This window comes from Coptis chinensis, chromosome 6 (genome assembly GCF_015680905.1).
Source record: "Coptis chinensis isolate HL-2020 chromosome 6, ASM1568090v1, whole genome shotgun sequence".
NCBI lineage: Eukaryota > Viridiplantae > Streptophyta > Magnoliopsida > Ranunculales > Ranunculaceae > Coptis > Coptis chinensis.
This window is the reverse complement of record NC_141461.1, coordinates 68,855,064-68,882,700: the sequence shown is the minus strand read 5'-3', so window position 1 is coordinate 68,882,700 and position 27,637 is coordinate 68,855,064. Positions and strand designations below refer to the sequence as shown.

Genomic DNA, 27,637 nt, shown 5'->3' with positions numbered 1-27,637 from the left:
CAATGTTTTGAGTTAACCGCTATTAGAGTTTGCACCCCCACCCCGACATTGGATTTTAGCATATTGCCAAATTTTCCATTATAAAATAGTTGTTGGGGTTTGTATATATAAACCCTCCAAAATTTAGGCATCAAATTTGAGTTTACTACATTTATCCAGTAAGTCAAACGAAGAAGATAAATAGTAAGGAGTAACATGCTTCTTCCTTACATTGGTTTTGTTGCATTAACATAAATTTTGGTGTTAGATCATCTATTTTTGCTTGTCGCTTCAATGTTTGAAAAATTACAAGGGAAAATCACTGGTTTTTTCCAAACCGGCAAAGAAGGTCGGAAAACATACTGAAACTACCAAGATAGATATTCTTTCAGCCAATTCCTCTCTCATTCTTCTTCCTTCTAAGAATTTATTTTCTCAATTTTGACAAAATTGGATAAATTTAGTAATATAAAATTCGATGCTTAGATTTGGGAGGATTATATAAATAGGAAATATTGGTATTATACAAAATACCATCAGAAAAATTGATAGAATATGGTGCAAACTCTATTGATTTCCACGCGGGGGCATCACACTTTTTGGAGGGTTTAAGTAAACGGATGTGGCAAGAACACCCATTTGAACCACATTGGTCCAATAGTTATCAACACTGATTAGATGCTTATTAAACCATTTTATAATGTTTAATGTAAATCTCGATCAACTGCAAAAATTAACAAAGTTGATATATAGATACGTGTTCTATCATGCTTTTAGGATAAGAGAAAGAACATGAACTTGTCATATGTTGTCAAAGATATTGTATTAACACAAAAAGTACTTCAAAAAAGTTACAACTTCTATTGTATTTTTCTTTTGGGTTTGATATATTATAGCAAAATTGTCAAAAGCCAAAAAGAAAAACTTAATGAGAAGTATCTGACTTGATAATGTTGAACCATTGACTAGCAGGGTCACAGTTAGAATCTCGTTTTAGGCATTTACATGGGTTAGTGACAATCTTGCCAATATCGTCTACATCCAAGCACACTCTGTCTCCATTAGGGAGGGTAGAGGAAAGGTGCATTTCCGATTCAGATGTCTTTTCCCATTTTGCCCTCGGATTATTGCAGTCAACATCTAGCTTTGGCGACTGGCCCAAATCACTTGCTTGCAAACAAAATTGAGTTCCCTTCAACATTACAATTTTCTCTGTTGTATAATCCCATTTCTCCGAATAAACGCAACTATTGAGACTTAATGGGTCAAACGCAAAGGTCTGGTTGATACAACTTCCACTTGAGGGATGATATAATATATTATAAGGACCCTCCCCATTCGTATTTGGCCCTGCATCAAAAGAAATAACATAGGATTTAGGCAGCAAAGAAAAAAGTTTCAAGTATTCTATGTCAACCAGTTCACTAGTCACAATTAAAAGGGGATGTTTGGAAGCCACCTGGACATGCCTCCTTCTTTTGGAAAGGTATACACAGCACTTTCAATCTTATCAGTGGTGGGCTTGCCTGGGGGATACATAGTGGTAACACTACTTCTGTTCTGGATGACCCCTGGGTGATATGTAATGGGAAACCTCAGACTCTGAGAGAGTTAGGGGTGGACGATCCCAGACTTGAAGGCCTCCATGTGGCTGATCTATTTCTAGAGGATAGGACTGGATGGGATGAAGCTAAGCTACAAGGCTTCTTCCCCCCATTTCTAGAAACTAGAATTAAAGAGATCATGATAAGACCAATGGGTGGTGGAAAGGATAGGCTGATCTGGAGTGGAGAGAAAGCTGGAAGATTTACTGTAAAATCTGCCTATAGGTTTCTTACTAAGAAAGAGGAAGCAGGACAGAGCTCCAGCTTTAATGCAACTACAGTCAAGAACATTTGGAAGGCTAAAATACCAGCCAATATCCAAATGTTCATATGGAAAGCATATATGAATGCCTTACCTATGGGAGAAAGGCTGATTTCCTGGAAAGTGGGGGGGGAATATTCCTGCCCTTGGTGTTATCAGAATCTGGAGACAGATAGTCACTTATTTTTTGAATGTAACTGGACCAGAACCTTGTGGTTCACATCAAGTTTGGGGTTAAGAATGGAGACTCAGGGAAGGAACAATACTAAAGAATGGATTTCCAAATTCATTAGTTGGAGCAGGAACAAGAGCCAACAGATAGCTCAGGCAGGAGTTCAGGCGTGCTATATCCTTTACAACACTTGGAAAGCAAGGAACGAGGCCAAGTTTGAACAAAGGCCACCTAACAGAGAAAGAATCCTCAGAAGAAGTGAGACGGAGGCAACCAAGTGTTACAAGGCCCTGACTAAAGACAACAACCAGACTGAGCACTCTATCCCCTCTGAATTTCATATTGATCATAATAGCTATGACTTTGACTCTCTGTTCCCTGTGATCCCAAATGAGTGTATTAATATGAGATATGATCTTTGATTTAGTTATCACATGAGGGGCATTTCTTTGGAACAATAGCTTGGGACTCGGAAGGCAAAGTGGTAGGAGCAGGCACCAGAAGGTTTCAGGCAAGGTCTGCAGAGGAAGCCGAGATGGTTGCTGCAGAGGTGGCACTAGAGACGGCAAAGCATCATGGATGGAAAGCTGTGAATGTCGAAGGGGATTGTGCAGAGGTTGTAAAGGCACTTAATGGATTAACTTGTTCTTGGCAGTCTGAGAGTCTGCGTGACTATGTAATTAAGTTAAGCTCGAATTTGAATTCTGTAAGTTTAAATGGGTGAACAGAAGAACTAATGGAGAGGCACATGAGCTAGCCCAATGGGCCATCCATCAGCTGCAAATGGAGCAGCTACCCTTTTGTGTACAGGCCGACAGGATTATCCCTGTTATGCTTTAATGGTTAGTAATAATATTTGGTATTAACAAAAAAAAAAAAAAACCAGTTCACTAGTCACAATTAAAATATGATTCGAAACACCCATAGATACCAACTATAAATTTAGTGGCAATGTTCGAAGATTTTTGTGAAATTTGATAGTTGCAACTTGTGAACGATAAGTCAATGTGAATATAAATTAATTGCTTATACTTTGGCTGGTTTTGACTTTTTCGTTTATGAGCTGGTGAAAACCGAAAGTGCCCGTGTGTAAAATAGAATATGTAAACTAAATCAGATGGCACCTTAATATGCGTGCTTGGTATTCTTAAAAGTACCTTAAGTTATTTCTTGCTCAAATTAAGTCATTCTACACAAATACAAATGGGAGTAAGGATTTTTCAAATATCTTAGATATATATTATTGCATTCAGAGAGTCTCCAATATTTGTAAAACTCTTTGACTAATTACGAAAAAATTAGAAACTAATATAGAAAAATCAAACAATTGGAGCACTCACAGAGACTCCAGTTTTTTTTAAACTCTATTACTAATTATGAAAAAAATATGATATAAATAATAAAACAATCCCATCTAGAGTTTCACACATTCTCAAACTTTTCATAAACACTATAGCTAATTACAAAAAAATAAGAGACAAAAAACTAAATTGCTAAAAACAATAATTTTCACCGAAAATAATTTTCCTAAAACTCTTATGCTACAAATAATAGTTTCCACACTAATCTTAGGTGAAGTTTAACATAACAAAATTTCTTTTTAGAAAAAGACAGTGAATTAACGAAGGAAAAAATGAATCGAGTTGTCTGAACATTTACTTTATACATTTGTTAATCACACATGTGACTGGGACAAAAAAGAAAAAATAAAAGTCAACTAATCATAAAATAAGTAACTGTGTACACCCAAAACTAAGCGGACAACAAATAAAATTGTATTGTATGCACTATATGTCTATATGGGCCTAAACAAATAAAGTTGGATAGATTTAATGCATCATCCACTTTTGGATTTAGACATTTAGTCATCGTTAAGGATTTCAAAAACCACAGTAATTACAACATATTCCAATTAAATTTTTGAATTTATAAAAAAAAATCCAACTCTATAATGTAATTTCCAATTTTTTATATATATATATATATATATATATATATATATATATATATATATATATATATATATATATATATATATGCACCAAACCAAAACAAATTACAGTGGAAAATTAAATTATACAAAAAATAACATCATAAAATATATAATAGAAAATTTTGCATTCATTATAATGCAAGCTCACATGTATAAAAAAAATAACGCCAAACCAATAATGACAAATATTTTAAAATATATATAATATTACACGAAACTAAACTCAAAGAACAATTAATGGAAACCGAAAACTATATGCAAATGCATCAAACTAACCTCAAATAATATTTAACGAAAAATCGAAAACTTGATGCAAATGCAAACATTAAACTAATCTTAAAAAGTAACTAATGGGAAATCGGACTATGGATACAACTGTATTAAACTAACCTCAAAGAATAATTAATGGGAAATCAAAAATTGGATGCAAATACATCGAATTAACATAAAAAAATAATTGTCTGGAAATCGAAAACTGGTTGGAAATGCATTGAACTAACCCTCAATGATTAAATTAATGGAAAATCGGAAACTGGATGCAACTGCATTGAACTAACATCAAAGAAAAATTAAATATAAATTGGGAACAGGGTGCAAATGCGTAGAACTAATTTTAAATAATAATTAATGAAAAATCGAAAACCGGATGAAACTGCATTGAACTAATCTAAAAAAATAAACTAGATGCAAATGTATTGAACTAACCTCAATAAATAATTAACGAAAAATTGAAAACTAGATGCAAATTCATTGAACTAACCTTAAACAATAATTAACGGAAAATCAGAAACTAGATGCAAATGCAACCTTATCGAATAATAAACAAGAAATCAAAAACTGGATGCAAATGCATTAGAGTAATCTCAAAGAATAATTAACGGAAAATCGGAAATTGGATGCAAATGCATTGAACTGATCTTGAAGAACAATTAATATAAAATTGGAAATTAGATGCAAATGCATTGAACTAACCTCAAAAAATAAATAACGAGAAATCGGAAACTAGATGCAACTGCATTGAACTAACATCATAAAATAAATAACGGAATTGAAAATCATAAACTGAATGCAAATGCATTAAACTAACCTTAAAACATAGTTGTGTTATATGTTGTGGGAATGTCTCGATAAGTATAGTTTTGCATTTAAAATAGTGTTTATCTTATCTCTTTTCGTATGATTGGGAACGCCTTGCTATTCATCTAGCTTCAATATGAACTTTGCCTTATTAGGCAATCTCACAAAACTTCAATCAAACTTCTATTATTAAACAACAAAATAAAGTTGAATGGTTTTATCAAGGGTTTGTTATTTTTTTTAATGGATAGTGAAATTTGGATGAGTGATCAATATAATATTCATATATAATAGGTTTGCATATATAGTTGTAAATATTTTTCAGAATAATTAATATAACATCACAAGCTCGTAAATAATATTTGAAGATCCCACATAGTGAGTCATGTATAATTTAAATAATAACTAACGAGAAATCAGGAATTGGATAATTTTTGATAATCTCACATAGTAAATCAAATATAATTTATTTTTATGTCCTGTTAGAAGTTGATATTACACACCACATTGGATAATTAAAAAGAAATTGGAAACTGGATTCAAATACATTGAACTAAGCTCAAAAAGTAATTAAGAGGAAATTGGAAACTTTATGCAAATATAATAAACCATACTCAAAAAGTAATTAACAAAAAGTCAGAAACTAGATGTAACTGCATTAAACTAACGTCAAAGAATAACTAATGAGAAATTATAAATTAGATACAAATCTTTGAAAAATATTTAACGGGAAATTGCAAACGGTATGCAAATACATCAAACAAACTTCAAATAATAATTAACGGAAAATCGAAAACTGGATGCAAATGTATTGAACTAATCTCAAAAAATAATTAACAAAAAATCAAAAACCAGATGCAACTGCGTCGAACTAACCTCATAGAATAATTGGAGGGAAATCAGAAACTAGATGCAAATGCATTGAAATAACCTCAAAGAATAGTTAACGAAAAATCAAAAACCGAATATAATTGCATAGAACTAACCTCAAAGCATAAATAATCAAAAACTAGATGCATATATATTGAACTAATCTCAAAGAGTTATTAACGGGAAGTCAGAAACTGTATACAAATACAATGAACTAATATCAAAGACTAATTAACGAAACATAAAAAAATAGATGCAACTGCACTAAACTAATCTCAATGAATAATTATCGGGAAATCATAAATTAGATGTAACTATATTGAGCTAACCTCAAATAATAATTAACGAAAAATCAGAAACTGGATGCAACTGCATCAAACTAAAATCAGAGATTAACTAATGGTAAATCAGAAATTGGATGCAATATCTTGAGGAATATTTAATGATAAATTAGAAACTTGATACAAATGCATTAAAATAACCTCAAAGAATAGTTAACTAGAAATCATAAATTGGATGTAACTGGTCGAACTAACTTCAAAACATAAATAACTATAAATTTGAAACTAGATGCAAATGCATTTAACATCGAACTAACCTCTAAAAATAAGTAACTGGAAATCAGAAACTGGATGCAAATTTATTGAATTAATTTGAAAGAGTAATTAATGAGAAATTGGAACCTAGATAGAAATGCAATGAACTAATCTCAAAAACTAATTAACGAAATATCGAAAACTAGATGCAACTGCACTAAATTAACCTTAATGAATAACTAACGAGAAATCATAAACTTGATGCAACTGTACTGAATTAACCTCAAAGAATAGTTAACGAAAAATCGGAAACTTGATGCAACTGCATTGAACTAACCTCAAAAAATAATTAATAGGAAATAAAAAAACTAGATGCAATAACTACATTGAACTAACCTCAATAAATAATTAACAGAAAATTGGAAACTTGATGCAAATACATTGAACTAACCTCGAAACATAGTTGCATTTTTTGTAGAGGGAATATAATGTCTCAACAAGTATAGTTTTGCATTTTATATAGTGTTTATCATAATTATTTTATTATGATTGAGAGTGTCTTGCTGTTCAAGTAGTTTCAATATCATCTTCGCCACATTGAGCATTCTCATAAAACTTCAATCAAACTTCAATTATTAAACCTAACAACTAAAAGAAGTCGATAGATTTTATCAAGGTTTGGTGTTTTCTTTTTATTGAGAGTAGTGCAATAAATTTGAATGAGTGATTAATATAATTTTCATATATATCTTATAGCTCTGCATAATTGCTAATATTTTTTAGAATAATTTAATATAACGGCACCACATGTTCGAAAACTAGCTTCATTATTTAATGTGTAAAAGTAAATGTACCTTGATATTGAGGTTGAATGCCGCGAATTCTATGAATGAGCGCTCGACTTCTAACCTCATTCCAGTCCTTGTCCAAGACTCCATACACTTCTTCCACTCCAACTTGACCTTCTCTGAAATAGTAACTTCCTTGCAAAGCCCACCAAGCCCAGTCCAAATCAAGTTCAACTATAATACCAAACATGCAATTCAGGAACCTATTATCATTCTCATTTGTTCCTCTTAGATCACCTCCAAATTCACTTAGGAATAGTGGATATTCTTCCATCAAAAAGGTTGCGGTATCTGCAAAGGTCTTTCTGAAGTGCCCACACATCTCGTTTGCATTATTTTTCATCCAAGCATTGCCATCCGATACCCCGTAGTGATGTATCTCAAACAATAGCTTACCTCCATCTGTTATATTCACTAGTGGTAATTTGAGGAAACTAAGGTCTAGGTCATAGTTCAACCCAGAAATGATAACAAGAACATTAGGATTTTCTTCGTTAATTACCAAAGCTCCATCTCGCATGTACCTAGTGTCAACAACAGTTTTTGTAAATCATGACCACTTACTAATTATGAAAAAATAATTAGCATCTAATATGTTGAAAAACATTCGTAGACTTTAGTGAGCATTTGCCCAAAAAAAAATCATATTAGAAATGAAAATTAGTGTGTTACCCTCTAGGAAAAGGTATTTAAAGAGGCTCCACTTGGGTTAAAGCAACAATTTGTAGAGTAATTCTTAATTGATATACACTGACATTGAGATTGAGAGTAATTCTTAATTTGTAGGTATTTAATGGGCATTCATGTGTTATTAGATTGAGATTTGAGAAGTTAGATCAAGTTGTTAATTAGCAAGAGTCAACAACGACTCAATAGCTTGGTGCTAGAAACTTCACTTGGTCTTTTCATTACTTGGAGGTTGGAACAAAGAAGACTTTAGATTATGATGGTTCTAGAAGGCTAGCGCTCCAATAAATGTGGTGGGAGTCCGGCTCCTCTATAACCGGGTAAAATCTCTGTAACCGTGCATTTGCCTTGACATCTGTGTGTTGTGTATTTTGGCACAGATCTAACGGTGCAATAACACACGGACTCATGTGGAGAGGTCTCTAGATATGTAAACTTAGTTCTCTCGAATTAAGAGTCTCTAGATCACTTGACAATGATATCAATTGATGAAATTGGTAACATGTTGTACGGGATTGATAGACTCAACAACAACAAGTACACTTACTAGAAGTCAGGTATGGAGTCCTATCTTCAAGGATAAAGACTTGTGGGAGATCGTTGAAGGTGATAATGTTGTTCCACCAAAACCGGAAAAGGCTGACGAAAATTGCAAGTGGAAGATACAGGTAGAGAGAACTACGTTTATTATCAAGATGGCATCTATCCACCAGGATTTGATAAAGTATATATGCGAGTCAAAGACTCCAGAAGAGGCATTGGATGCTTCGAATTTCTATTCTCACTTGCAAATGATGCTCGACGTCAATTTATAGCCACAAGGATTTACGTCTATCTCTAAATATTTCATGGAGATGAAAGATATATGTAACGAAATTTCTCAATTAGATGTCGAATCTACTATTAGTGAAGCTCGTATGAGAAGGATTATATTACGAGGACTAAGACGAGAGTTGAGTGGGTTTATTGAGGATATCGATCTGTGGGTAGCCTGTACAACCATCAATTCGTTGTTGGGATTAGAAAATCTTTTAATAAACTAGGAGACACTGGCAAAGCAGATAGCATGTCTCTCACTAAACAAAATGATGAAACTTTATTATCGGGCAATTGGACGAAGCCAAATTTTTAGTGGAGGAAAAGAAATTACAAAGACACGAACAATATGGGGATCGATCTTCCAACAATAAGGGAGAAGATTATTGGCGAGTATGTGGTGAATCAAGTAAAGACTTGTTAATTGTGGAAGGCCTGGCCATTTTGTCCATGATTGTAGGGCGATGAATTCATAAGAAAATAATGATGAGGTTCTTGCAATAAAAGACAAATATGGAAGTAGTGAAGAAGAATGGGATGTGAAAGCTTCATTTGCAGTAGACAAAGTTGCAAGAGGAGTTAGACTTTTCAGCGTGCTTCCATGATGTATTTGTTGAAGAAGAGGATTCTAGCAGCGTTTATTGTGAAGAAGAGTTTGTGGAAGATATGATGATCGAGCTGAATTAGGGGTGATAATTTGAATTAGGGGTGATAATTTGGCCCTCCGACCCTCAACCCGGCCCTCAAAAATGCGCGTCAAAACCCTCAAAAGTTGGCCCTCACAGATTTGAGGAGCGGGCTGGCCCGGCCCTCATGCTTGTTAGGGGCGGGCTAGGGTCTAGGTTCTGGAGCATAGGCCCGGCCCACATTTGGCCCTTCCAGGCCCTCACTTGGGTTTTTTTTTTTTTTTCGATAAGATATATTTTATTTTTTTATATTATATATGTAGGGTACCACAATTATCTCTATTTGAACTAAATATTTTCACTACAAATGATGTTTAATAATAGTAGTTTACCACATATCATATCAAAACCTTTTATCACCCCTAAACTGAATAGATAAGTCTGGAAAAGGGAACACTTGACTCATCCAGTGAGAAGGGTGAAGAAGTGATGAACAAAGATGACATCTAAGGTACATAAATAAGCACTGATCAACATAAAATCTAAGTTATGACGGCTACACGCTACTCAACAAGGAAACAACAAAATAAATTGAAGGAAATAAATGACTGAGGTGAAGTTTCAAACTCAGATATTGGGAAAGAAACTCAACACCTGGTCAAGAGCCAAACTCAAATAGCAATGATAGCACATTTGTGGTTCATGAAGGTACGAGGACGGAAACATAAACTATTCAAAGTTCCAAAAAAAATATTGAATATGCATTCAAGTCATAACAAACATAAATTGGAAATTCAAAATGAAGAATGTCGGTGTTGAGGGGGATGTTAATTAGGAGAGTTGTCAACACCAACTCATTAATTTGGCGCCAAAAGCTTCATTTGGTCTTTTTATTACTTAGAACAAACCATAAGACTAGCTTGAGATTATGATTGTTCTAGCTAGAAGGCTTTATCAAATTTCTCTAAGGAAAACTCTAGTATATATATATGAGGTTGTTGGAAGCTTCAATAAATGTGGATGGTTCTCTTGATTTATAGGTAAAGTTAGTTTTTTGTTAATTCTAATTAAGATTCGATCTCTAGATAGTTATAATATGTGTACCCATCAAGTACAAATAGAGGTCATTCTAAAATTCTAAGTGTCTAGGTAACCAAGTTCAATTAGTGGTTGTCTATGTTCATGTCTTGATAATGTGTAAGTGTTTGATATTGAGTGTTTCTAAGTGTGCCGGCCAGGTGTTCTTTTTCCAAATTAATAAAGTTAGTTTCATTTATATCCATAATGGATCTATTACTCTACACGAGCGTCATTCCTAGATATGAAATCCATGATATGTCAATCCCTATATTATTTGCTTGGAAATCATGATATGCTAATTTAATCATTTTTTTTCAAGTGGGGTTGCCCACTTATATGGACGGAAGCAACGGTTTTATCTATGGACCTAAACCCAAAGTCCCATTATGACTTGGAATGAAGCAACTCTACAATTTACATAGTGGAAACTCAATCATCCATAATGTTGAAGCTACCTAGACACCTGAGGTAAAGCCCCACACTATGGAATAGGTCTAGTTGCGAGTTGCCCAATGGCAATTAGGATCACGACAAGATTGGGCTAGGGTGACTGGCGCAATGAGCGTCATAAGTTTTAGTTGCGGTCCAATTTATTAAGGCAAATGATAAAAAGAGATCATTCTCTCTAAATTTAGTGCGCACTTCATATCGGCCATTGGATGACATGATCATACGGTTTGGTATGGTTTGTCAATTATGGGCCATGCAACAACTTCGATCTCGAGAAAAAATTTCTCCATCCAACAGCTATTTGCCTTAATCTCTCTAAAATTTAGAGAAAATTATCTCTCCTTATCGGATCTCATTTATTAAAGGTTGTTACAGGTCACACGTCTGAACAAAAACTAGCCCCAAGGTTTGGACTAATTTGCCATGAAAGAAATTGTACAATATACAATCCCCCTTAATATATAGTGAATTAATAGTGTCAAAGGCATATTGTACAAAGGAGGAGCCCAAATTGCCCTTAGGGGTGGCGTAGGTCGACAATGGATGAGGCTAGGGTGATATACTATTAGTGGCATGCACAAGACCAGACTTTGGCCACGGTCAAGCCTCACCGCATAAATTTGACTAGCAGGCTTTGAAAAACTTGCTTAATTTTTACACAACGCTGTTGGAATCACAAATATGTAGGAAACCATATAAGTCTTGCAACATTTTTCGTTTATGATTTTTTATAAGTTTGCAAACAACATAGAAATGACCCAACACGAGTGTTGAACGGTATGGCTATACAAAGTTATAATTTGTCAAAAATTTTATTTTATTTTATTTTTTCGCTAATCAATTTGTCAAAATCTTTTAATGCAAATTATAGTAAGGAATTTATGTACCTTTCCCAAACTCCAGCATTTTGGTTAGGTCCACGGAGCTCATTCCTAAGACTCATACCGACCACATTTTTTGTGCTTCCAAACGTGAAAGCCATGATCCTAAGCCCTTGAAGCCAGCGTTCTGGATCAAAGTATTGATCACCAAAGAAGCCATTGCCGTCATTGTTGCTGCAACACCAACCTGCCTTGCTGATGTGGTTGTCTAGTATCACCATCACATTGTTATCACCAAGATTATTAACAACATTCTGGAATCATGGGCAGTTTAAGAAGATTATTATTTTGGCATCTTGTTTTGGTGATACCAGTGGTAGCATTACAAATTGTAGGATAACTAATATCAACTAGTATAGTATAGTGTACATTAATCTTCCGTAATGTCAAATGGTTTTGCAGATCAACTATGGCATCTGCTACCATATGCCATCATATGGTGGGGGTTATGGAATTCAAGGAACAACGTAATATTATGTAATGGTGGTGTAATGGCTGATAGAATCATTAAGGATATCAAAGACATCCTATGATTTTGGTTGGAAGCACTAAGGGTACGGTAGGAGAAATTTCTTCTTCGCTGATATGATGGTGATCGAACTGGGATTCTCACATTGCTCCAATCTGAGGGTGTGTTTTCTGGGATGTAAGGTACAAGCCATTGTATGGTTTTTTTGCGTTGACTAGCTGTGTTGCATTGCATTGTATTTGAGGATTTCCCTCAAATGTCTCCTTTTAATTAAGGAGAAGTTATCATATACTTTGTAATCACTAGTCCTATATATATATATATCACCTCTTTTACTCGATCAAAATAAAATAAAATAAAAAATATATAGTACATTAATCTATGACAATAATTGTGGTATACCTTGGTCATTATTATGGGTAAGTTCACTCAATACTATAGTATGTGTATATATCTACACTATATGATAGCCGGATCTTTAGGAGGAAAATTTCTCAACCGAACTGTGTATTTGTAATCTCTTTATTTTATGATTTTAGAACCACATCCCTTAATTATTCTAATCAGCTCATTCCTTTTTAAATAATTTACCAAAAACTCTCTCACTTTATTGAACCACCTCCCTTAATTATTCTAATCAGCTCCTTCCTTTTTAAATAATTTACCAAAAACTCTCTCACTTTATTGAAATTAGAATTAGCTTCATATTATTTAAAATAATTTAGAAAACCTCATTCACATCACTCAAATTATAGAGCGACAGGTTTAAAAATTTGAAAAAACACCGATGCGTAGTACGGTTCGCATACTCGTTATATTACATAGGGAGAGGGATAGGAGAGGGATAGATCGAGCCATACCTACACTACCATGTACACTTTCAACATGGACGAAATATATGCTAATTTTTTTTTTGAGGAGATGGTTCTCCGACCATTATTAGAACCCCTCAAAATAATCAATTCATTTGAATAATAAATAGTATTAATGAAAATTGATAATAGAAACAATAAAGATGGTTTACCACGAAAGCTTTCATGTGATCAAGATTAAGGAAGTCTGGGTTGTTGGCTTGGATCCCAGCAATGGCCTCATCAAGGCCTAGACTCTTGAACGTTTCCACAATGATCTTATTACGATTTAGATCCATAGCCATATCCACAGACCATGTAAGTCGAACACAGTTAAATCCCATTGCTACTATCTTTTTAGAGATCGAGTCCAAAGGTTGCTTGTGGAGTCCCTCAGGAAGCATTGTTTCAAGATGTGAAGGCCAATTCACACAAGCTAGTTTCACTCTATGCCCTGGTTCGTCCAGAAGATATCTACCATCCGTGTATAATTTTGTAAAAGCAACCACAACATGCATGTGTAATGCAACATTGAGACAACAAAAAAGAAGACAAATGAGAGAAGTATACCTACAATTCTTCATAGTATATGGTTATTGTCTGAATTTGGTGAATAGTAAGATTGTTCATGTACGTGGACCTTTTACATACAATTCTTATAGTTATAATGTTATATGTAGCACATCCTCTTATGGTTAAATTATCTGTGTAATCATGGCCAATTCAAAATTCCATATCTGAAATTTGTTGTCACGAAAATAGGGAAATTTTACCTATATTTATACTGGATGTTATTGTTTAGAATCTGGTACGGTTGTTAATATTTACTTATCTGTTATAGCTAAACAAGGTCAAGAAATGTATATGGTTAAATGCCATTCCATATAATTAGAATTTCAAATGTTGTATCGATTTGAGTACTAAAAAACAGCAAGTGTATGCATGTATGTATCTATATATGTATCTTCGATCTAGCCAAATATTTACATGATTTCCCAAAACCAAACTCCAGGCATCATCTTTGGATTGTAGTAAATGGTATTGATTCCTAAGGGATTACACATTTACACGTGCTTGAAAGCTTGCTGTAGTTACACAAAATCTGGTAGGACCTCTCTCCTCCCTCTTTCTCCACTTCTCTCACTCTTTTTTGCCTTTCTCTCTCTTTTCCCTATCCTCCCCTTTTTATATCCCTTCCTCTCCCATCTTATCCGTCCATCTGTCCCTCATCCGACCATCCCTCTTTCTGCCGTACCTCTGCCACGTCCGCGCTCTAGGGTTTCCCGGCTATGATCCCCTGCCATTCGATGGTCTCTCCCAAGGGTACTCCTCCATCTGATGTCCCGCTGACCTGGTCTTTCCCTAGGTTCCATTCCAATGCTCCCGTCCTATCTCCTTTCACTGACTCCTCCAGGAGGTCCGCTGACTTGTCAGCCTTTTTCTCCAATGGCCCCCTACAAATGCCCCTTCTTGACTTCGCGGTCCTACTTATGGGCCGTGAGTCAAGAACCCCCTCTCTCCTTGTTCCTCACGCATCTTTGCGCGTGCCCCTCGGTTTTCGTGTTAGGATGATTGTCTTCATCACGCGCGTTTTTCGCCGACTTTCGGGCTCCGTGTTACCACGTGTCTCCTTTAGACCGGCTGACTGTCTGGTCGCCTCGGTTTCCACCCTCCCTGCAATTACCTTCCTGCCCCCAGCGTTTCGACTTCCTTACTCTCTCAAATGACATCTTTGCCCCTCCTCTATATAAGCCTCTTCACTTCCTCTTCTTCCCTCATTTCACTTTCTTCCTGTCTCTCCGAACTGCTCCTTCCCTTTCTTCTTGCTGTTCTCTTCGTCCACTCTATCCAAGCCTCTGCCACTGGTCCCCTTTTCCCTCCTCCTCCAGAGAACCTCTTCTTTCTCGCGCATTCCCCTCAGGCTGCTCACTCCCTTGGTAAGTCTCTTTGCGCTCGAATTTTTACTTTCTGTTTTTGTTTGAAATTTTCCTCTTCTAGATCTAGTCGTAGTTCTTCGATGTCGGGCCCTGAGTCTTCCGACTCCTCCTCATCCCAATCTGACGGGGTGGCATCTCCGTCTCCGTTCCCCCGCGGTCAAGGGTCCTTCCACCCCCTCGGGCCGCCCAAAATTCTCTTTTATTGCCACCCCCCTTCCCGGATCATAGACCTAATTTGGTCAGATTAGGGGCGCCTATGGTATCCCGGCCGACATAATTTTAGAACACGCGTGCCTACCACCACCCATTACCCCCACTGGTTCCTCGACGTCCGGGGTGCCTGGTCGTCACGAGGGGCCAAATTCAGGTCGGCTTGCGACTACCTCTCACCTTGTTAGATGTCGAGGTATGTAACCATTTCAATATTCCCCCCGCCAAGGCATAGGCAATTTTGGAGGATTTTGTATGCGCGAACTCCTACAATCGGGCCGGGGACCCCAAAAATCACGAAGCGACATCTTCTCCCAATACTACCTTTTAAAAGAGCACCAAAGATGTCGGGTCGGGTACCGGGCCATTCTCGCGGCGTCCCTCAAAAGAAGAATTTCTTGCTTCACATCACCTCATCGGATAAAGTATGGCACCACTACCCCCTCAGACGTGTCGTCCCTTCCTATCCGCGGATCTCCCCGGATGATCCGACTCTTAACCACCTAGGCCTTCAAATCCCGTGGTGAGTACCCCCTCTCCCTTCCTCTTCCAACGCGACTCTTTCATTCTTTCCTAACCATGGTTTTTCTTCCGTGTACAGGGTGGCGACCGGATTCCAAGTCTCAGATATACTCCGGCATTTCCTGTCCTATCTTCCAACGACTCCGTGACCTGGGACCTGACCAAGCTGCCCATCTAGGTATTCACCCTACTACTGCGACTCCACTTCTGCACGTTCCTGCACTCCAACACTTCGGTGAGTTTTCTGCCCCTTTTTATCGCCCTCCCCCTCCCAAAGAACGCAAACCCCGAGCCTCCCCCAAGAAAAGGTCCGCCGCTCCCGCGCCTCCCACCGCAACCGCGAACATACCCCCTCGCCCGCCCTCAAGGCACCCACTCTATCGCTTCCATCTCGATCGGGTGACCAAGCACCACAACTCCCCATCGACAACATGGATGTTCATACGTAAGCCGCTTTGTTTGCCGATTCCGACGACGAGGGGTTGTAGAGGTTCCTCTGGCCGGACCCGCGACCTCTCAAGAACAACCGCCTTTCCAAGAAACCGCGGACATCGAAGTTTCGGGCGGGCCCGAGCTCCCCATACCCCGTGGACTCGATTCTGATCCTAGGGACCCCACCCCCTCGTTGCTACCCCATCCACTGCGCCGCCACCTCCTTCCCCCACCGGCCGGTAAGGAACCGGCTTCGTGCCCATGCCCATCGATGTCGGCACCTTCTTCCTCTCGCCGCCGGGAAGAAGAGTTCCCCGTTCAAAGGCGCGAACCGGCAGAGTGAATACCTCCGACTCGGCTCGACAATGCCGCGGTTGCCTCTTCTTTTTATTTTATAACTCCCATTTGCCTCGCGATATCGCAGATGATGCCGACGGTGGTATCGCTCGATTCAGACCGCGACGCCATTGTACACCAACCGGGAGAGGGTACGTTCTCTCACTTTTTTTTTTTTTTTTTTTTTTTTTTTTTGGTCTCGTGTCGGCACTCGGATATCTCCTACATGATCCGCTGGCCGCCCAAGGTTCAAAACAAGCCGCCTACTTTGGAGAAGGAGCTGGAAGGACCCTGCGGTCGAGAGCGCCCCATGCTAGCCTGCAATCCGAATTGGCGGCCGCCAACCTCGCCAAGCTGCAGGCCCAGGATGAGCTCCAGTCTGCTGAGCGCGCTCACCAAAAGTATATGGATCAAGTCAATGGTCGCCTAAGCCAGCAAAGGGACTCCCTTCTCCAAAGACCATCAGCTTCGCTTTGACTCCGGCGACCCAAAGGCATCAAGAGGAGCTAGAGGCCCTTAAACAGAAGTACGAAGAGGCCAGCGCCGCCGAGTCCCAAAAGAACCTGGCGGACATGAACATACTCCGCGACCGCTTCAAGCTTCTGGCTGAGAAGAGGGTGGCCAAAAAAGTTCAAGAAACTATGGACAGACTCCTCCACGAGGGCCGCCTCCTCCCTGAAGGGCCGGTCGCTCCCATGAGCGGCACTCCCGACGTTGCTGTTGACGCTCCGTCAGACCCTGTAGTCCCGTCCACGGCACCCTCCGACAGGACTGCTGAAGACGCTGGGGTGCCCGCCGAGGAGCCCGCCCCTAATGTCAACTAGGGACTTTTGTTTTGTTATAAGATGTTTTTACTTTCATGGCCCCGCAGTTGGCTATGCCTTTCATGTAACACGATGTTTGGATTTTATATGTTTTATTATTGTCTCATGCATGTTTTCCTTTAACTCTTCTTTGTTATTCCAACTCCTCTTAGCTATTTATCATCCGCCTATCCTCATCATCCCAAGGGGGCTCGAACAAGTCGGGACCCCTAACTTCACACCCACGTGGTTGACATATGTGATCCGCGATGGGCTCACCCCACCCCGCGGATCGTTCCAACTCCCACACTAGCCGGGAACACTCCATTGCCCCGGCTCGCTCGGGCTCTCGCCTATAGGGGCTCACTCATTGCCCCATGTATCTCTAACATCTCTCATACGCGGAGGGCTCATCCCACCCCGCGGGCTCGACCGGGTTGTCGCCGGTTAGGGCTCTCTCATTGCCCCATGTATCTCTAACATCTCTGCTCCGCGGAGGGCTCATCCCACCCCGCGGGCTCGACCGGGTTGTCGCCGGTTAGGGCTCTCTCATTGCCCCATGTATCTCTAACGTCTCAGCTCCGCGGAGGGCTCATCCCACCCCGCGGGCTCGACCGGTCGCCGCCGGTTAGGCTCTCTCTCATTGCCCCATGTATCTCTAGCATCTACGCTCCGGAGGGCTCATCCCACTCCACCGGGCTCGACCGGGTTGTCGCCGGTTAGGGCTCTCTCATTGCCCCATGTCTCTCTGGCATCTCCGACCCGCGGAGGGCTCCTCCCGCCCCGCAGGTCGCTCAGTCTTCTGCCCCTGCCGGGGCTACTCCATTGCCTCCGTGTTGCTGAATTCTGGGTCCGCGAGGGGCTCATCCCCCTGCTGCTCGGGATCTCTTACCCCCCTTTGGCCCGCTCTATATTGCCCCCGTGTTGCTGAATTCTGGGTCCGCGAGGGGCTCATCCCCCCCGCGGCTCGCCCAGTCTCTTACCCTTGCTGGGCCGCTCTATTGTCCTCGCGGCGTTGAATTTTAGGGTCCTCGGGGGCTCATTCCCCCCGTGGCTCAGCCCTACTCTCATACTCAAGGGGTGCCTTCTATTTGTCCCTGTCCACTGATTCCTGGATAGTGCTATTCTCTATGACATTGCCTATAACCAACGTCATTTCATTCCCAAAAGTGCTGTGGTTTTATATATTTACATTCAGCTGTCGGTCTCTATGTTGGACCTCCTTACATCGTTTAAGCTTTTTCTACTTTCAACTATGAAACTTCTTCAACATTCTTACATTCCACGGTTTTTCTATCAATTTGCCCTCCATGGTTTGCAACTTGTAGGTCCCTGACCCTCCTGTCTCCACCACGGTGTACGGCCCCTCCCATGTTGGCCCCAGTTTCCCATCCTTCTCTTCCTTTGTGGTCGGAGTCACTCGCCGCAGCACCATCTCCCCAATCTGGAAATGTCGCGGCTTAACCCTTTGATTATCTTGTCTCGCAATCTTCGGGGTGGTATTCTTCGGCCGGATCGTGCCGCGTCTCTTTTCTCTTCTACTAGGTTTAAGTCCCCCGCCAAAATGCGCCAGTTCGACCCATCCTTCACCACTTTGGTTCTCATTGTACTCTCGATCATCTCTGAGGGAATCACGGCTTCAACCCCCATGCCATGGCAAATGGAGTCTCTTTGGTGCTAGTTCTCGGTGTGGTCCGGTAGGCCCATAGAACATGGTTCAATTCATCGGCCCAGGCGCCTTTTTTGTCCTCTAACTTCCTCTTCAGGTTGTTCATTATCGTCTTGTTAGAAGATTCAGCCTGCCCGTTCCCCTCGGGGTTGTAAGGGGCTGAGAATCCCTGTTTCACCCGATATGATCGTAGAAACGCCGCTACTTTAGCTCCCGTGAATTGTGTCCCGTTATCTGCGATGACTGCATACGGCAATCCGAATCTACATATGATGTTTTCCCACAAAAACTTAATCACCTGTGTCTCTTTGACTTGCTGCAAAGGGACGGCCTCTATCCATTTTGTGAAATAATCGGTGGCCGCCAACATGTATCGCCTCTTGCCGCTGGCCATAGGCAGTGGCCCCACGACATCCATCGCCCACATGGAAAACGGCCACGGACTTGATACATTATCGCGAGGGGTTCGGGCGGGAGCTTAATATCCACAGGTGCAAACCCTCGACATTTGTCACACTTCTTGGCTAAGTCCGCCAGATCTCTCCTCATGTGTGGCCAAAAGTAACCATCGTCAACAGCCGGTCGCTGGTGGTCCCCTGCAGAATGGCTCCCACACCGCCTCATGCAGCTCCCTCAACACCTCGTTAGCAGACCGCGGGCTTAAACATTTCAGCAAGGGCCCGTTGAAATTTTTCCGGTACAACTCCCCCTCCACTATGATGTACCTTCGGGAGGTCTTTCCAGTCTTCTCTTTTCTTTCTTTGTCGGTCACCTCTTTTCCTCCTAAGAAATCGACGATGGGATTCATCCAAAGACTCTTCCTCCTCCATCACTTGACAAGTTCAGTGCCCCTTTCCTACGCGGCTGGTCGGTCCACTCGCTTTACCCGTATCACCCTATCCTCGACCCGGCATCGGCGCCGCCACATATGCTAATGCATCTGGCATAGAAACCGTTTCTCTCCGCGACCTGTGCACGAACCGAATATCTGCGGACCGCGGGGCCCTCTTGCACCACCTTCAGATACTTTGCCATTCTCGGGCACCGCGCTGCAAATTCCCCATTAACTTGGCAAATCACAAGATTCGAATCCGAGTACACCGTCAGCTCTCTGACCCCCGCATCCTCGGCCATCCTTAGTCCCGCTATCACTGCCTCATACTCCGCTTCATTGCTAGATGCTGCGAACCCCAATCTCGCAGTCAACTCTATGCGGTTGTTATCGGGTGTAACTAACACTACTCCTATGCCGCTGCTTTCGTCAGTGGCTGATCCGTCCGCGAATATCCTCCACCCATTTCTTTCATCCCACGGATTCAGTACATTGGGCTCCCCGTTTCTTTCTGGTTCCATAACCATCTCTTCTCCCCAATTGGGATCTTCGGCCGGGAACTCCACTAGAAACTCTGCTACGGCTTGTGCTTTCTCCGCGGTCCTACTCTGATATTGTATCTCATAAGCACTAAGCATCACCGCCCACTTCAACATCCTCCCGGAACTTTCTGTCTTTAGCGCCTGCTTGAGTGGTAGATTGGTGACCACTACCACGGGATGAGACTCGAAGTAGGGCCTCAGCTTCAGAGTCGAGAAGATTAGGGCCAGGGCATACCTCTCGATTCTGCTATATCTAGTCTCTGCATCAAGTAACGTTTTACTCTGAAAATATACCGGCTTCTCCACCCTGCCCACCAAGCGGACCAAAACTGAACTCACCGCATAATCGGATGCCCCCAGGTACAAGTACAACTTCTCCCCTTCTTCCGGTCGTGACAATAAAGGCGCTTTGCCCAAATACCCTTTCAATTCTTGAAATGCCTCTTCGCATTCGGTTGTCCACAAGAAATCTGGATTACTTCTCAGCCTATACAATGCCGTCGGCATTTGTCGGATGACTTGGAAATAAACCTGTTTAATGCCGCCACTCTCCCCGCTAACTGTACCTCCTCCTTCACATTCGGCGATGGCATCTCTACCAAGGCCCTTATCGCTTTCGGGGTTGGCCTCTATACCTCGATGTGTCACGATGTATCGGGGAACTTGCCCGTGGTCACTCCAAAGGTACACTTATCCGGATTCAATTTTAAGTTGTGCCTCCGCAGTATACTGAAGGTCTCCCGCAATCCCTCCAGGTGTTCTTCCTCCGACATACTCTTCTCCACCATGTCGTCTATATATATTTCGATCCCCTTCCGAATCTTGCTTTCAAACATCTTCTCCCCCAACCTTTGGAAGGTGGCTCCCGCGTTCTTCAGTCCAAAAGGCATCCTTGTATAGCAATAGGTGCCGCCTTCCACCACAAATGCTGTCTTGTCCTGATCAGGCCCATACATCGCTACCTGATTATATCCCATAGACGCGTCCATGAACGAGAACCTTGTACCCCCAGCGGTCCTATCCACCAGCCATTCATCTACCCGCGGCATGGGGTAACTATCTTTCGGACATTCCTTGTTCACGTCTGTGAAGTCGACGCACATCCGCACTTTGCCATTCTTTTTAGGTACGGCGACCACGTTAGACAACCACTCGGTGAACTCGGTCTCCCGTATTATGCCAGCTCCCTTCAACCGTGATACCTCTTCGCGGATACTCTCCGCATATTTGGGCCTAATACTCCGCATCTTCTGCCTCACCGGCTTGGCTTCTTCCTTCATGTGCAACCTATGGCACGCAAACTCCGGGTCTAATCCCGTAACGTCCTCGATATCCCAAGCGAACACATCCCTATTTTCCGACAAGAACTGCACCATTTTATTCTTCCAATCATCCGATAGACTGGCCCCCACCGATGTGAATCTTTCTTCTTCTCCATCCCCTATATTTACCACTTCGATTTCATCTATCGTCTTCGAACCCTCCGCCAGCTTCTCCTTACTATCTGCGGAGGCGATCTGTAATTGCTATGCCTGCCTCTTCCTGGTATGGGAGCTTCCCTCTTCCATTTCATGCATCAATCGCTTCCTTTGCCCCTTCAGGATTTGTTTTTGGCGGTCACCTGATCACCGCGGACCTCATATGTGCCCGTCGGAGTTGGGAACCTTATCACTTGATAGTAGGTGGACGGGACTGCCTTCATCTCATGAATCCACCTCCTCCCTAAGATGGCGTTGTATTGGGATGCGGAGTCCACCACCATAAAACGTGCAATCACCGTCACTGGGCCCGTGGTTACCGGCAGCAAGAGTTCCCCCATTGGCTCTGTCCTGCTTCCATTGAATCCGTACAAATTGGTGTGGGGAGGCCTCAACTGCCTTGGCTCCATTCCCATTTCCTCCAAAGCTCCCTTGAACAACAGATCTACAGCACTTCCACAATCCACCAACACTCTCTTTACCCGGTAATTACCCATTGTCACCGTGATCACCAGCGCGTCCTCATGCGGAGAGTCTACTCCCCGCAAATCCGCCTCGCTGAAGACGATCATGTTTCTGTCCGCGGCTGATCCCCCTCTTGGTCGCGGTGCTTCTACTCTTTCCTCGACCTGCTGGATGCTCGACGTCCTTCTCACCTTATCTCTATGCGCATTACGACTTAGCACCTCCCCGCTAAAAATCACATGTATGGTACCCAACAATTGGTCCTGTCGCGCCACTCGCTCCTCATTTTGTGCTTCCTTCACAAACTCCTTCATCTTGCCTTTCTCCACTAATCTCTGCACCATCCACCTCAAAGCATAGCAGTCATCTGTCTCATGGTTTCGCAGATCCGATGGTGCAGTAGAAGACGGTTTATCTGGCAGCTCTATGGGTTTATTCGCGGACCTCATACCCCGGGCTTTTAATCGAGGCAATATTTCACTTTCGGCCGATCTGCGTCACCGGCGTCACCTCTATATCTCGATGCGGCTTCCTCTCCCTATTCTCCCGCCGAAGCTCCTCCCGGGTACCCTCTCGACCCCGTGTGTGTAACGCGGTTCCCCGACTTCCCTTTGTCCGGCCTTCTCTGCGGATACTCCCTATCCCTATCCAAAGACAACACAGCTCTCCCTGATTTCTTAGACTCCCTTGGTAGAGTATCCTCGTACCTGATGTACTTCTCTACCCGCGGATATAACTCATGCAGCGTCGCAATTTCATTCTTTGCGACAGACTGGTGTACTCCCGTCCCCGGACGCAATCCTCGCTCAAAGGCAATAACCGCAGTTCTCTCGTCCAAATTCTCTACCTTCAGTGTCTCAGCCTTGAACCGACATAAGTACTCCCTTACTGTCTCTAGTGACTTAAATCTCTCACATTGAGCGGGGGACGCGATGTCCACCGCCTTTTTCTTCTGATGTATGAAATGACTCACGAAGGCTTGCTCCAATTCTTGGAAATTCTTAATGCTTCCCGCCGGCAGACGATAGTACCAATCCGACGCCCCTCCTTTCAAACTGGCGGGGAACATCATGCATCGCAATCCATCGTACCGTGCTTCCTGCCATAGCGGCATCTGTTGTCTGAAGTGATGGATATGGTCCGCCGGGTCCCCTTTCCGTCATTACCTCTCGAACCGAAATTTGGTTAAAACTTTGGGACCTCCGACGCCTTTAAATGTCGTCCGCCAACGGATTGCGGTTTAGCCCTTCCACCACCTGATTGGCCGCTCCTCCACGACTCTTCTCCTTCTGCTGGTTCGCTTCCCTATCCCTATCTATCATTTCCTGCACCTGCTCCATGGTCAGGCCGGTCACCGGATTCTCCACCAAATTGGGTTCCTCTCCTTCCTCCCCCAAGCTATCATCCTCCTCTTCGTCCAGTCCTTCCTCTTCTCGTTCCCTCTCTCTCCTCAAACCATCGTTCTCTTCCCTTAGTCTTCCGATCTCCTCCCTCATAAGCCTCATCTCCTCCGCCCCCAGATCTGCTCTTCCGACTCCTTCTTCCTCTACTCCCGCCTCTGGCGTCATTTCCCGCATTGGCACTTTCTTTGGTCTACCTACTCGTTTCTTCGGAGCCATCTCTATTCGCCCGGATCCCACGCGGTGGCCAAATGTAGTTACACAAAATCTGGTAAGACCTCTCCTCCCTCTTTCTCCACTTCTCTCCTCTTTTTGCCTTTTCTCTCTTTTCCCTATCCTCCCTTTTTATATCCCTTCCTCTCCCATCTTATCCGTCCATCTGTCCCTCATCCGACCATCCCTCTTTCTGCCGTACCTCTGCCACGTCCGCGCTCTAGGGTTTCCCGGCTATGATCCCCTGCCATTCGATGGTCTCTCCCAAGGGTACTCCTCCATCGATGTCGTGCTGACCTGGTCTTTCCCTAGGTTCCATTCCAATGCTCCGCCCTATCTCCTTTCACTGACTCCTCCAGGAGGTCCGCTGACTTGTCAGCCTTTTTCTCCAATGGCCCCCTACACTTGCAAACATTCAAACAATAGCATGACAAAATTTGCAGCACTAAATCAATTATCTTGTTAATTAGTGTAAACATAAAACTCCAGCAGAAAGTACTGAGGGCATCATTTAGGATCCACGACCTTTCTTAGTAAGATTCAGAAGAAACACATAGACTAAAGTCACTAAACCATCAACTTCGGAATTGAAGCTGCAAGGAATTTAGAGCTCTAATCCTCTAACTCTCTGAGAAACATTTCTTCGCAGGTTATTAAAGGATTGAAATGTCAAATAATCGTAAAGTATTTGAAGTGAAAAGGAGATAGATAGTATAACCTATCTTGAATTTGTTGCATGCCTTGAGCCCTTGAGCAGATTTATGTTTTATTTGTATGTTGCATGAGGTCATCCCTTTAAAAAGACATATCAGATCGAGTATGACTTCGTTCCAGTTAAGTCATATAGTTCCATTTTTTTTTTATATACAATTTTTGTCGTGTACTTCTGTTCTTCGAGAATTTTCCGTAAGCAACATATATATATATATATATATATATATATATCCGTGTGTGCATATTTTAGCAAATAGATATGTAACACGTGGTAGCATCTTCATAAGGCTCGGATATGGTCTTGGTGTGGGTAGAAAGTACCAGAACACACTTCAAGTCCAAATCCTCTAACTTCCTAGGTTCGAAAGTGAGACACTTCTTAGATTCGAAAGTGAGACAAAAAGAAGAGGTTAAGTGGACTTTGGAACTAGTTAGAGTTGTAGGTTCAGTATAACCAACTCCTAACTATGAACTCCAAATCGAACTCAACTACTAGGTTCGAGCGGGTTAAGTGGGCTTTGGAACTAGTTGGAGTTGTAGGTTAAAGTATAACCAACTCCTAACTATGAACTCTAAATCCGGAGCTCAACTACTAGGCTCGGAGCTCTAACTACGACTCCGAACCTAAACATGTTTTTCTGTTGTTTAAATCAATAAAGGAGACCTATTTGACTTGGGAAACATGGGGCTTCTAGAAGAGTCAAGATGAGACTTAACAAGAGACGGTCTCCTAGTTAAACACTAATTGGGAAACCTCATCTATTCATCAAGGTGATACTTAACAAGAGACAGTTTCCTAGTTAAACACTAATTGGGAAATCTCATCTATTCTTATAAATAGAATAGTTGAACTACGCTTTGAGTTTGATTCCTATACACACTACTAAAAGAAGGGTTTTTTGTGTCACTTTTTAAGTGACACAAGAAGTCACTTGTGTCACTTTTGAAACTAATTCTGAAGTGACCTATAAGCCCCCGACACATAAAGTTCTACCAAAAGTGACACAAAAGCCTTACTAAATGTGTCACTTTTTGTTAATAAAAGTGACACTTAAGAATAGCCTCTTGTGTCACTTTTAAGAAAAAGTGTCACAATTGCTTGTCAAAAGTGACACTAGTTGTATCCATTTTGGACAGTGGGACATAATTTAGATCAAAAGTGACACATTAAGTATACTAATTGTGTCACTTTTTGGACCAAGAGTGAGACATAAATGCGTCAAAAGTGACACATTAAGTATACTAGTTGTGTCACTTTTGGACTGATGAGTGAGACATAAGTATATCAAAAGTGACACATTAAGTATACTAGTTGTGTCACTTTTGGACCAAAGTGAGACATAAGTATGTCAAAAGTGACACATTAAGAATACTAGTTGTGTCACTTTTAGACCAGAGTGAGACATAAGTACGTCAAAAGTGATACATTAAGTATACTAGTTGTGTCACTTTTGGACGAGGAAAATGAGACATAAATGCGTCAAAGTGACATATTAAGTATACTAGTTGTGTCACTTTTGGACCAGAGTGAGACATAAATACGTCAAAAGTGACACATTAAGTATACTAGTTGTGTCACTTTTCGACCAGAGTGAGACACAAGTACATCAAAAGCGACAAAAAAGCCCCTTAGTGTCACTTTTGGGAATCAACTCCATGTAACTCATATGAAAAAGAAAGAGACACATAAGAGTGGTCAGTTGTGTCACTTTTAATAGATATTATGTCACTTTTTCCAAAAGTGAGACAAATGAAAATAATTTTTAAAAAAACTTTTTCTCATTTTTGTATTCGATCGTATTCATTTCTCAACCTGCATCCTATACGTCATAACCAAAATCCCATTAACCTGCTTTATGACAGAAACAACATCCACATACATTTATCAAAACATCACAACCAAAATCACTTTAACCTGCTTTATGATATGGAAACAACATCCACTCGGGAGAAAAGAAACGACATTCAAAACAATTAATTTCTATTGATTTCATGGATCAAACTTAGTATCTATCATCCAGTTTGACTCCCAGGAAAATAAGTCATTCCCATACCAAAAGAATCACAATAAAGCAAACAAAAAAAAAAAAAACTACATGGCCTTAACGCTATCCTAGCCATATCTTAGCTTGTTGTATGTGCGCGCACTCCAACACCAAAAAAACCTAGCTACCATCTATTCATCGTTAATCGATCCATGCATCCGCATCGCGAAGTCCTCATTCCACTATGACTAGTATATAAATTAAAAAGCAAGTGAATCAAGAAGGGTATATTGCACAGGTAAGAAAAAAAAATCGATAAAAAGTATATATACATAAAGAAAGGGAAAATATGGAAACCCACTTACCCAAATTAACTACTCAGATAAATTGTTGGATAAAGTCGATGAATTCAAGACAAAGTTCATCTATTTCAGTGGTGTAACTCTTCTTGCTAGAGAACTCCAATACCTGTTCGACGAAAAATATATTATAAATACTATGAAAATGAATAATGCAGGCAATGCATTGCCTACCATATTTACCATATTTACACATGCACCAATTTATAAGCTAGCACACTATGAAAAATAATGCTACTTTACAGTCACCTTTTTTTTTTTTTAGTGGTGGACGGGATCCTCCACTAAATCTAGCATGATAAAAGCATAATACATAATATCCCATACAATCTCCCTTTGTTATTGTAGGCACTACACATAATTAATATTTGCATTAACATATATACACAAATTGGAAGATACTTTGTATTGTCTTCCAAAGAAACTAAGCTTACTGTCACATAGTTCCAATTTAGATTTGGATTCATCTTTCTCTTTGCTTTGGGCATATTTGATGTCTTGATCGCACTGAAAATGCATTCGTTTCATTCTCATTATTT

General features: G+C 41.1%; 5 protein-coding genes across 5 annotated transcripts; all 5 read right to left on the bottom strand.

Moving 5' to 3' along the window:
• Positions 1–896: 896 nt before the first annotated feature.
• LOC147494148 (glycosyl hydrolase 5 family protein-like) lies at positions 897–8,670 on the bottom strand. Its single transcript, XM_086569204.1, has 3 exons — positions 8,576–8,670; positions 7,348–7,865; positions 897–1,329 (listed from the first exon to the last, which is right to left on the bottom strand). Exons 2-3 carry the CDS (start codon positions 7,859–7,861, stop codon positions 905–907), a joined length of 939 nt encoding a protein of 312 aa, XP_086425330.1. The 5' UTR covers positions 7,862–7,865; positions 8,576–8,670; the 3' UTR covers positions 897–904.
• Positions 8,671–11,865: 3,195 nt separating this feature from the next.
• On the bottom strand, positions 11,866–13,719 carry LOC147494147 (glycosyl hydrolase 5 family protein-like). The gene is made up of 2 exons (XM_086568051.1): positions 13,375–13,719; positions 11,866–12,135 (listed from the first exon to the last, which is right to left on the bottom strand). Exons 1-2 carry the CDS (start codon positions 13,717–13,719, stop codon positions 11,866–11,868), a joined length of 615 nt encoding a protein of 204 aa, XP_086424177.1.
• Positions 13,720–20,001: 6,282 nt separating this feature from the next.
• Positions 20,002–20,991, bottom strand: LOC147494146 (uncharacterized). Its single transcript, XM_086568050.1, has one exon. It carries the CDS (start codon positions 20,989–20,991, stop codon positions 20,002–20,004), a length of 990 nt encoding a protein of 329 aa, XP_086424176.1.
• Positions 20,992–22,081: 1,090 nt separating this feature from the next.
• LOC147494145 (uncharacterized) lies at positions 22,082–22,876 on the bottom strand. Its single transcript, XM_086568049.1, has one exon. It carries the CDS (start codon positions 22,874–22,876, stop codon positions 22,082–22,084), a length of 795 nt encoding a protein of 264 aa, XP_086424175.1.
• Positions 22,877–22,965: 89 nt separating this feature from the next.
• Positions 22,966–23,541, bottom strand: LOC147494144 (uncharacterized). The gene has a single exon (XM_086568048.1). The coding sequence runs from the start codon at positions 23,539–23,541 to the stop codon at positions 22,966–22,968; it is 576 nt and encodes a 191-aa protein (XP_086424174.1).
• Between the last annotated feature and the right edge of the window lie 4,096 nt (positions 23,542–27,637).